Genomic DNA, 12,654 nt, shown 5'->3' with positions numbered 1-12,654 from the left:
ATTACTATAATAGAATGATAATTATTACTATGACTGTATATGGTAACTATTAACATAATATTATAGTAATGCTTCCCATAACATTGAGAATATTTGAATGTTACGGTAATAATTACTATAATAGTATGGTAATTATTACTATGACTGTAGATGGTAACTATTAACATAATGTTATGGTAATGCTTCCCATAACATTTGGAATATCTAAATGTTACGGTAATTATTACTATAATAGTATGGTAATTATTACTATGACAGTATTTGGTAACTATTAACATAATATCATGGTAATGCTTCCCAGAAGATTTGGAATTTCTAAATGTTACGGTAATCGTTACTGTTATATCAGTAATCATTACAATAATATCAGGCTAATATTTCACATATATTATAGGAGTGGTTACCATGATAAATGTAGGCCTTATTTTCATACGCATCAAGGAACCGTGTCTAATGTGGATGTGTAAGATTCATTACTATGTGATTATGGGAACTATTCTCATGAGTATGGTAATCATTACTGTAATTCAATTATTAGGAGCAATTAATGGAAATATTTTTGTGACTTATTTTTTAATCTGTTGTTTTAATACTTTAATGTTCAATTTGATAAATTATTTTTCAGTCTTTATATTAATGGCCTTACTGATCTTTAACTGACTATCTATTTATTATAGAAATTTATTCTTGACCAACGTTTCGGCTATAGTATGTCTAGGGTAAAACCTCCATTTGTTGCCACAGTTCCATTTTTGGACATTAGATACTTTATTTTGATGAGTGAAAAATTGTAAATTTAAGAAAATCAATAATATCACTGCGTAATGCAAAAACTACTATATTTTAATTATTCAAGAGTTCAAAACTTGCCTTAAAGTGGCCAAAAACGGTGCCTCTACTTCTATAGCATCATTGGGGATCTCAAGTACTTATTGTCAGTTGTTAAAATTAATCAATTCTCAAAATTTTTTCTCAATCTGTACAACGTTCCATAAATAAATAATTTAATCAGTCTATCTAAATTCTTTTGTTGGTATAGAATATGTATACTTATTTTATATTAATTTTTAATGTTTATAGATTTCTTATACAATGTTAGAAGAACTTAAATTATCAATATATATGATATTTTTTATAAATCAATATACATTTGTAGTGAGAATGAAATTTTTTCGCTCAAAAATACTGCGATATAACTCAACTTTATTCATTGTGTTCACTCTAAAAATGAGTATTTCTTGCTGTAAAGCATTTTCCAAGTAAAAATTTGCAACACTACAATTTTACAGGCCATCGTTAAAGTAACTAAAAATTATTTGATAAGTAATGATATATTAAATAAATAACGAAATATTTTTTTATTATTAAAAAAAAATGTAAAATATATTTTCAAGTTATTTTTACCTGTACATAATTCAAGTATAATTGTACTTATCACTGTATAATAAAATTATTTTTGATTGTACTTAAAGATAAAATGGCTTTTTTTTCTATTTTAATTATTAAACATGGTAATTTGTCTCTCCAGATAATTAAGCAATAATTACATACATTATTCAATCTATCTTCTTATGGTCGTTAGGAGACATAGTCCCATGATCAAATAAATAAATAAATATATGGTCATGTGTTTAATCAATCACGGATATATACATGGTCATGTATAGTTATACATAGCTTTGTAAGGCCATTAGGCTGTATCAAAAAAATCGACTATTTATTTTTTCTTAATTATATTGAAAATATTGTTGGAAATGACGAAAAAAAAAATACTGTGAAAGTTCGATCTCTTAATATGAACATTAAGAGGTTCCGCATTGTACTTTTCTATTTTCCATAAGAATGACATAGAAAAAATTTTTTTTGCGTCTTCTGATTTTTATAAGTAGCTAACGATGCGCCAAAGGAATAATTGGCAGGCATATTTTTGTAGGGAATTGGATGCTCTACAAAAAAAGTTTCTTATCATTTTTTGATAAATCTATTTGTTTAAAAGTTATTTGAGGTTGAAGTCGAATTCATATTAAATTTTGAGATCTTTTTACTTTTCCGGCAAAACTATTAGACCAGTTACAAAATATCATAGGACCTTTTTTGTAGACAATTTTATTCCCTACAAGTTATTTCCAATAAAGTTTTTACAGATTCCGCATTGTTTTTTAGTTATTTTCATTTTAATGTCAAGCTCTTAAAATCGATCAGAAGACTATTTTTTTATGAGCATGACATTAAAATGAAAATAACTAGAAAACAATGCGGAATCCGTAAAAACTTTATTGGAAATAGCTTGTAGGGAATAAAATTGTCTACAAAAAAAGGTCTTATGATATTTTGTAATAGGTCTGATAATTTCGCCGGAAAAGTAAAAAGATCTCAAAATTTAATATGAATTCGACTTCAACCTTAAATAACTTTTGAACAAATAGATTTATCAAAAAATGATAAGAAACTTTTTTTGTAGAGCATCCAATTACCTACAAAATATGCCTACCAATTATTCCTTTGGCGCATCGTTAGCTACTTACAAAAATCAGAAGACGCAAAAAAAATTTTTTCCATGTTATTCTTACGGAAAATAGAAAAGTGCAATGCGGAACCTCTTAATGTTCATATTAAGAGATTAAACTTTCACAGTATTTTTTTTTCGTTATTTCCAACAATATTTTTGATATAATTAAGAAAAAAAAAAATAGTCGATTTTTTTTTATAGAGCCTCATGGCCATATATGCCCCTACATGGATATATACACTGAGATAATTAAATAATAGGAATTACTATCTAGTTATGATAGAATTTTTTACCATCAATTCGGTAGTCGTGAATACTATCTAGATGATTGTATAAATCATCTAGATTGTAACATTCACGATATTTATAATAATTGTTACAATCCTGTATGTTAACTAGAGTTAATTGGACGGTTTTTTGCAATAACGTCTTAACTAACCTTATAAGGTACCTTAAATCCATCCAATTATTACTATTATTCTAAATAGTTATATTTATAATCCAGATGGTAACAGTTACTATCAGAAATTATAATAGTTACCATCTAAGGTAAGTAGAATTTAAATATTTCTAGTATTCAATAATATTAATTACTATCTTTAATAGTAAATATTATGATCCTAATAGTAAATATTACCATCCTGATGGTAACTGTTACAATCCTGATATTGTTAATTCTATTAAAAAAAATTATAACACTAACTATTTTTGCACTGAAAAACGTTACAATCATTCTGGATAATTGGAATAAAAAATTTATCATAATAAACACAATTACTTTATTTTCTCCGTGTAGTCATACAAAGCCAGGTATGACCATATATGACCTTATATATTCAAATTGTATCTTATTTTAAGCATATAGGAGGAGTTTTAAAATTGTATGCCAAAAAAATCAATGAAATCGTATGCAATATAAAACTTTGATTAGTTATTTCTGCGAAAAGACTAAAAGCGTGTTGTGCCATCAGATAAAAAGTTATGTGAAACACCCGAGAACATACATTGTGCATTATCATTTGGTCAAGGACGAACTGGAAAATCATATGGATATAGAAAAATGTGCATGACAATGATTGGTTGAAACATGCAAATTTTTGGTTGTCAATAGAAACCAAAAGCAATACAAAGAATATTTTTGCATCGAAAGAGGTAGTGATGTGCATATGACTCTCCATTCTATTCCAGTCGAGTTGCGACTGTTCATTAGAGTTTTTGAGTTTGTTCGTAACTAATGTAGTGCATTTTTTCATTTTTATTGCTATAATAGATTTATACAGTTTGGTATTAGTTAATATGAAGTGGATTCAAAAAATAATATGGTGGTTAATTGCAGTAAATTCATTAGATATAATTTATTTCTCAAATGCATCGATACCGGCTCAAGTTTCCGAACAATTGGTAATTATACATTTTTTATGTTTAATAGTTAATTCTATAAAGTTTGAATCAATTAATTTTTTTTTTTCTATTATTGAATAGAAATTTTTATTGAAATCATGTTTCGCTGACCGGTTGAATCCGGTAATCATCAGTGAAGATTTGACTGATATTGCATACACTGAGACAACTGACTCGAGCAACGACGTAGCTTTTTTTGAAACGGACTATCCCATTATCGTGATCGATGATAATTTTCGAGCTAAAAATATCGACCCGTATTACAACCCAAGATATCCTACGTACGTTTTATCGGTTAAATCTGTCAAGAAACTCGAAACAACTCTCCGAGAATTAGCGTCTTTGTCCACCTGGAATGTCAACTCGCATTTTTTCATCGTCCGACACAATCATAACGATTGCGATAAAGATGGAGAAAAAGTGCTAAAAGTTCTTTGGAAAATGGATTTGCTGTCCTCGTTCTACGTTTGTCTTGAGCCTAATGATAATGAAGCAATACCGAGTAATGTAATTGCTGACACGCGAACAATGTTATATACTTTTAATCCCTTTTCGAACTACGCGCCCTTGCCCTGGCAGGAAATCCATCGTGTTAAGCAACCGATCGATGACAACAGATCCGAACAAGATCAAGATAAACGTTGGACTCTCTATAAACAACCATATTTAAACGGTAAATATCAATTATGACCTGAACAATATCATAAGTATATCATCCCTGATTAAAAAAGTGAATTGAAAAGTATTGAAAATGATGAGAAATGAATCCTTTCGAATACTTTCTATACCCCAAGGTATTCATTTTGACATAAAATGAATACTTTTCAATCCCAAAATAATAAAAGAATTTCTGAACTTCCGAGGAATTGAAAAAGATTGAAATGAATTGAAATTTTTGAATTTTTCCGAATCCTTCTCAATACCTAAATAATCCGATATTTCGATCAAGTGTGGGATTGAAAAAGATTGAAATGAATTGAAATTTTCGAATCTTTCCGAATCCTTCTCAATACCTAAATAATCCGATATTTCGATCAAGTGTGGGATTGAAAAAGATTGAAATGAATTGAAATTTTTGAATCTTTCTGAATCCTTCTCAATACCTAAATAATTTCACATTTCGGGTCATGAGTGGGATTGAAAAAGATTGAAATGAATTGAAATTTTTGAATCTTTCCGAATCCTTCTCAATACCTAAATTGAAATGATGAAAGATTGAATTCTTTTCAATACTTTCGAATTCCACTTTGGAATTGGAAAGTATTCAAACGATCGAAATTTCAATTCCATTCAATACTTTCCAAAACCGCCGAGGGATTGAAAAGAATTGAGATAATTTTCAATACTTTTCGATTCACTTTTTTAATCAGGGATAGTAATCAATATTTATTTATTACAGATACGAAATTATGCCCTAGCTTGACTTTTGACAAAACGAAGCATCTCAACGCCTACCCCATAAAAGCCGTTTCAGCTGCAAAACCAAGTACAAATTGGACTCCAAACCACCCAGTAAATTTCAAAGAATTACGAAAAACGTTGTCATATCCACATTTAAAGTTTTTTGAAACCTTATTCTCTTCTCTTAATGTCACTCCGATAATTAATTATGGTATCAAAGGTCGATATGTTAACAATACGCCAGTTGGTCTCCTAAAAACGATTATAAACGGTACTCACGACGTTTGCTTCAATTTACAGTATATTACTAATGACGGTTATAAATTGATAGATATTATCAATCCGGGCCCTGAGAATGATCTCTTCATAATAATTAAAAAAAATGGCACTCTAATGCCTGTTGAGAAAAACCGTAATTTTAAAAACTATAAACTTGTTCTTATTGCGCTAATCGTTTTATTAATATCATATATTATAATAATTGTGAATAATATTAACAATAATTTCATCGATGACGATGACGATAATAATGACCCTGCGTACGGTAACAGTTTTTTGGACATAATTGGATTTATCATAAGTGGTGGAATATCGGCGCGACTCACTTCATATTCGATGCGTTTAATGTTTGTGACAATGACTATTTTTGTTTTTATAATTTGCCCTGAATTACAAGGGGAAATAATTTCATTATCGACAACAATAGACCATAATTATCCCGCGAGTATCAAAGATTTGTTTTACTTAGATTACAACGTTTATATCAATTCTGTGTTGAAAGATACCGTTATCGAAATGAAATCAGAATTGAATACTGACGTTAAACGTTTACATGCTCCATTACATTCCGTTGAATGTTATGAGCAAATTTTGAAAGACGATACAACAGCTTGTGTATATAAAAATAAACGACAGATAGATATGGCGTCTGAACATAATTTCCATTTATCTCGGACATTCGAGATTTCTAAATATGTTTTTTTTTGGTCCAGAAAAAATTTTCCCCTGAAAAATAAAATTGACCAAATGGCACTGAGAATGCAAGAATCGGGTTTATTTGACTATTGGGAGAAGCAAAATGTATATTATCCGTTCTGTAAATTAAAAGCGAAAGAAGCTACTGAACCATCCGCTGAGTATGATGCAGTTGATTTCGAACATCTAAAACAGGCTTACGTTTTTCTGGCGGCAGCAATGGGGCTGTCGGTTGTTATTTTTATCATTGAAATAATGGCCGGTAAAATAAGGAACTCGCGACGCCGAAACCTGATTCGTGAAAGACAACGCAAATTGAAAATTCGACTCGAACAAATGAGAAGAGAAAATGTAAATAATCGGTTTTTAGAAGACAAAGTTCGTATAGTTAATAGACGTGTGGTCATTCTACCTTAGACATTATATTACTCATATTTATTGATTCTGTGTGACTATTTTCTTTGAAATATATACACTGATAGAAAAACTATCTTGATTCAAGAAAAAATTTTTCTTCAAAATGTGGTTCTTGTTTTAAAATTTTTAATTGTTTTAATTCAAGAAATAAGTCCTTGAACCAAAAAATTGAAATTCTCGGATAGAGAAAAAAAATTCTTTGTTTGAGAATTTGATTTTTCGATGAAGCCTTTTTTGTTTTGAAACAAAATTCTGACATATTTCGCTCAAGAATTTCTTGCTCTTGGATTAAGATAGGCAAAATCTAGGTTTAAGACATTACCGACTCGTTTCGAGAATGGCGCGATTTTTAAATCAAGATATCAATTTACTCAGCTTGAAAAAAAACTTTTTTTTTTATTTTAAAAATAAAAAGTATTAAAGTGATTTTTTAGGACTACATTCATTTACTTCAGACATGTTAAAGTAGAAATTTATTCAAAAAAAAATTTTTTTTTTCATTACTTTAAAAACATCTTCTATCAAGGAATTATTACTTGAACCAAAAATTTAAAGTTCTTAAAATAATAATACGACATTTTTAGTTGAAGACAAGTGGTCTTGCTTGAAGAATTCGATAGTATCGATTGAAGATAATATAGTTTCGGATCAAGACACGAGAGTTATCCATCGAAGATACAAAATCTATAGAGCCAAGAAAATCTAAATCAAGACAAGAATTTCTTGAAGCAAGACAATTGGTTTTCTTTAGAAATAAATTCTTGGCTCAAGAAAATATTTCTTGAGTCAATATAAATTTTCTATCAGTGTAGAAATAAAGTTTTACAAATCCGAATGTTTGAGTATATTGCCGATGATAATAACACTTATAACGCTGTAATGAAACTGCGTCATAGTTTTTATAATTAATTGGATATTTAATTAGATGTCAATAAATATTTAACACATTATGATTTTTTGAAGATTATATCACGTATATCAACTAATTATTTATATGATTAAAAAAATATAGCGAAGATTTGAATAGTGATGTTATGGAAAAAAAATTTCTATTAATACTCTGTAATTTACTTTAAAGATTTTAATTTTAAAAAATACTGATAAATTTAAGATAATGTTATTGTTGCGTGTATTGCATTCATGAAAATAAAAGTTTGGATTATTATATCAACGTGAGTATCATTATTACCCGGGAAAAAATGTTTTTATAAAATTTTATAAAATTTTACAAAATTTGAGTACTAACATTTTATAAAATTTTGTACTGAAAATGGTCTGGTAAAATTTCATACAGTTTTATAAAAATTTATGAATATATTGAACGATAAAGGCACACTCATTATTGGGAAATAATTTTAACTTTTGGTTCAAGAAATTTTTCTTTTTTTTTTTTAACAAACAATCAACTACGCAAGCAATTACATACACTACACTACCTGGTAAACTGTTAGTAGTTTGAGATGATCCTAACAACTGACCCAATCCAAATCTGGATCTTTTCCGTTTCAATATCGGCTCTGAGTACTCACGGCTATAAATTCATTTTTTCTACAAAAAATTAAAAAAAAATTTCTGACATTTATTTACTGTAAATTTTATTTCATTTTTAAACCTTAGGTCTTTAGCTAATGACATATGAGTTTGAAAAAAAATTATTACAACGAATTTTTTGAACAAATAATTTTTTTTCGTATTTTCATTTATATATTTACTTTTACTAATTTACTTTTCAGCATATTTCTATCTAAACTAAGAACTACTGCTTCAATAAAGAGAAATTTTTTTCAATTGAATAATCAGAGCCTGGGTAATGCGCAAAATTTCAATTATTTTAGGGATCTAATTACTAATGGGGTCGATTTCATTAAAGAGTTGCTCTAAAACTATCTTCCTTCGAATTTACTTAGTTAGTCCAGTCAAATAGACCCCCTAAACGGAAACAGGTCCGAATTTGATGTATTTTTACAAACAAATTGCTAGAGCCATATTTCGTTGAAAAAATCATTAAATATCATGTAAAAAATTATTCAATAGAGTATAAAAAAAAAGAAAAAAAAGTTTTAAAAATTAATCATTTTTTTTTAAGAGCGGTTTTCAGTTCTACGTCGCCGGTAAGAACAGGGCTTCTTGGCAAAGTATCAAAACGAGTTACCCATGAAGTTAGAAATATCTATTTATCGACGGAACGAAAAATAATGTACTACTGACATCTGTGATCATATCACAGAAGTAACTTTGCAAATCAAGTGGATAACTAAGATTACTTTTACTACAAATTATCGTTACAAAATTAGTAAAGTAGAAAAGTAATCGAATATAGAGAATGATTTGAAAAAAAAAAAACCTTGGGACATTACTATCATTCCAGATTGCACTCCCGTTTTATAGAGTTCTGAAATTATAAACTAGATTTCCGCAAAGGTTATTACAGAACTTTTTTGAATTTGAAAACTGTAGAAATAAAAATAAATAATTTTCAAATTCAACATCTGATATTTTTCAGAATAAATTTCAAGTATTTAATTTTTATTTTAAACAAGTATCGATTTTTAGTTTCCTAAAAACTGCTGGCTCATTTTAAATTTAGATATTTTTAAAATAAAAAAAAATAATTTTCAAATTCAGTCTCTGATATTTTGTAAAATTGATTACAACAATTTATTTTTAATTTCGAGCCAGCATCGATTTTTAGTTTCCTAAAAACTGCTGGCTAATTTTAAAATTAAATATTTCAATAATAAAAAAAATAATTTTCAAATTCAGTCTCACAACAATTTATTTTTAATTTTAAGCCAGCATCGACTTTTAGTTTGCTAAAAACTGCTGGCTAATTTTAAAATTAAATATTTTAAAAATAAAAAAAATTATTTTCAAATTCAGTCTCACAACAATTTATTTTTAATTTTTAGCCAGCATCGACTTTTAGTTTGCTAAAAACTGCTGGCTAATTTTAAAATTAAATATTTTAAAAATAAAAAAAATTATTTTCAAATTCAGTCTCACAACAATTTATTTTTAATTTTTAGCCAGCATCGACTTTTAGTTTGCTAAAAACTGCTGGCTAATTTTAAAATTAAATATTTTAAAAATAAAAAAAATTATTTTCAAATTCAGTCTCTGATATTTTGTAAAATTAATTACAACAATTTATTTTTAATTTTTAGCCAGCATCGATTTTTAGTTTCCTAAAAACTGCTGGCTAATTTTAAATTTAAATATTTTAAAAATAAAAAATAGAAATATTCAAATCCAGTCTTATATCTTTCAAAATTGGTTCCAAGTATTTGATTTTGATTTTAAACCAGCATCAAATTTTTGTTTCCTAACAACTGTAGGCTAATACTACATTAAAATATTTTAAAAATAAAAAAATAATTTTCAGATTCAGTCTCGGTTATTTTTCAGAATTAGTTACAATTGTTTAATTTTGATTTTAAACCAGTAACGATTCTTAGTTTCCTAAAAACTGTTGGCGAATTTGAATGTTTAAAAAATATAAAAATAAATTTTCAGATTTAGTCTCTGATATTTTGTAAAATTAATTACAAAAATTTTTTTTTAATTTTAAGCCAGCATCGATTTTTAGTTTCCTAAAAACCGTTGGCAAATTTCTGATTTACATATTCCATAAATAAAAATGAATAATTTTCGGATTTAGTCTCTGATAATTTACAAAATAAATTCCTAGTATTTGACTCGGATTTTGAGCCAGCATCGGTTTTTAGTTTCCTAAAAATTGCTGGCAAATTTCTAATTTGTATATTTAAAAATAAAAATAAATATTTTTAAATTTATTACCTGATATTCTTATAAATTAAATCAAATATTTAATTTGGAATTTGAGCCAGCAACGACTTTTAGTTTCCTAAAAACTGCTGGCAAATTTCAGATGTAAATATTTAAAAATTAAAAAATAATAATTTTTAAGTTTATTACCTGATATTCTTATAAATTAAATCAAATATTTAATTTGGAATTTCGAGCCAGCAACGACTTTTAGTTTCCTAAAAACTGCTGGCAAATTTCAGATGTAAATATTTAAAAATTAAAAAATAATAATTTTTAAGTTTATTACCTGATATTCTTATAAATTAAATCAAATATTTAATTTGGAATTTGAGCCAGCAACGACTTTTAGTTTCCTAAAAACTGCTGGCAAATTTCAGATGTAAATATTTAAAAATTAAAAAATAATAATTTTTAAGTTTATTACCTGATATTCTTATAAATTAAATCAAATATTTAATTTGGAATTTCGAGCCAGCAACGACTTTTAGTTTCCTAAAAACTGCTGGCAAATTTCAGATGTAAATATTTAAAACTTAAAAAATAATAATTTTTAAGTTTATTACCTGATATTCTTATAAATTAAATCAAATATTTAATTTGGAATTTCGAGCCAGCAACGACTTTTAGTTTCCTAAAAACTGCTGGCAAATTTCAGATGTAAATATTTAAAAATTAAAAAATAATAATTTTTAAGTTTATTACCTGATATTCTTATAAATTAAATCAAATATTTAATTTGGAATTTGAGCCAGCAACGACTTTTAGTTTCCTAAAAACTGCTGGCAAATTTCAAATGTAAATATTTAAAAATTAAAAAATAATAATTTTTAAGTTTATTACCTGATATTCTTATAAATTAAATCAAATATTTAATTTGGAATTTGAGCCAGCAACGACTTTTAGTTTCCTAAAAACTGCTGGCAAATTTCAGATGTAAATATTTAAAAATTAAAAAATAATAATTTTTAAGTTTATTACCTGATATTCTTATAAATTAAATCAAATATTTAATTTGGAATTTGAGCCAGCAACGACTTTTAGTTTCCTAAAAACTGCTGGCAAATTTCAGATGTAAATATTTAAAAATTAAAAAATAATAATTTTTAAGTTTATTACCTGATATTCTTATAAATTAAATCAAATATTTAATTTGGAATTTGAGCCAGCAACGACTTTTAGTTTCCTAAAAACTGCTGGCAAATTTCAGATGTAAATATTTAAAAATTAAAAAATAATAATTTTTAAGTTTATTACCTGATATTCTTATAAATTAAATCAAATATTTAATTTGGAATTTCGAGCCAGCAACGACTTTTAGTTTCCTAAAAACTGCTGGCAAATTTCAGATGTAAATATTTAAAAATTAAAAAATAATAATTTTTAAGTTTATTACCTGATATTCTTATAAATTAAATCAAATATTTAATTTGGAATTTGAGCCAGCAACGACTTTTAGTTTCCTAAAAACTGCTGGCAAATTTCAGATGTAAATATTTAAAAATTAAAAAATAATAATTTTTAAGTTTATTACCTGATATTCTTATAAATTAAATCAAATATTTAATTTGGAATTTCGAGCCAGCAACGACTTTTAGTTTCCTAAAAACTGCTGGCAAATTTCAGATGTAAATATTTAAAAATTAAAAAATAATAATTTTTAAGTTTATTACCTGATATTCTTATAAATTAAATCAAATATTTAATTTGGAATTTGAGCCAGCAACGACTTTTAGTTTCCTAAAAACTGCTGGCAAATTTCAGATGTAAATATTTAAAAATTAAAAAATAATAATTTTTAAGTTTATTACCTGATATTCTTATAAATTAAATCAAATATTTAATTTGGAATTTGAGCCAGCAACGACTTTTAGTTTCCTAAAAACTGCTGGCAAATTTCAGATGTAAATATTTAAAAATTAAAAAATAATAATTTTTAAGTTTATTACCTGATATTCTTATAAATTAAATCAAATATTTAATTTGGAATTTCGAGCCAGCAACGACTTTTAGTTTCCTAAAAACTGCTGGCAAATTTCAGATGTAAATATTTAAAAATTAAAAAATAATAATTTTTAAGTTTATTACCTGATATTCTTATAAATTAAATCAAATATTTAATTTGGAATTTGAGCCAGCAACGACTTTTAGTTTCCTAAAAACTG

At 26.4% G+C, this 12,654-nt stretch overlaps 1 protein-coding gene across 1 annotated transcript; it reads left to right on the top strand.

Moving 5' to 3' along the window:
• Positions 1-3,280: 3,280 nt before the first annotated feature.
• LOC130672873 (uncharacterized) lies at positions 3,281-7,848 on the top strand. Its single transcript, XM_057477639.1, has 3 exons — positions 3,281-3,910; positions 3,992-4,583; positions 5,310-7,848. The coding sequence occupies exons 1-3, from the start codon at positions 3,806-3,808 to the stop codon at positions 6,701-6,703; spliced, it is 2,091 nt and encodes a 696-aa protein (XP_057333622.1). The 5' UTR covers positions 3,281-3,805; the 3' UTR covers positions 6,704-7,848.
• The last annotated feature ends 4,806 nt before the right edge of the window (positions 7,849-12,654 follow it).

The sequence above is a fragment of the Microplitis mediator genome, chromosome 8 (genome assembly GCF_029852145.1).
Source record: "Microplitis mediator isolate UGA2020A chromosome 8, iyMicMedi2.1, whole genome shotgun sequence".
In the NCBI taxonomy this organism is placed as follows: Eukaryota; Metazoa; Arthropoda; class Insecta; order Hymenoptera; family Braconidae; genus Microplitis; species Microplitis mediator.
Note: the sequence above shows the minus strand (reverse complement) of the source record. Positions and strands in the feature narration are given on the sequence as shown.

What these genes read in the sequence shown, in the direction of transcription:
- LOC130672873 (XM_057477639.1), top strand. Translation starts at nt 3,806, where the DNA reads ATGAAGTGGATTCAAAAAATAATATGGTGGTTAATTGCAGTAAATTCA. An exon ending in CTCAAGTTTCCGAACAATTG is followed by an intron (nt 3,911 to 3,991) that starts GTAATTATACAT and finishes ATTATTGAATAG; the next exon opens with AAATTTTTATTGAAATCATG. An exon ending in TAAACAACCATATTTAAACG is followed by an intron (nt 4,584 to 5,309) that starts GTAAATATCAAT and finishes TATTTATTACAG; the next exon opens with ATACGAAATTATGCCCTAGC.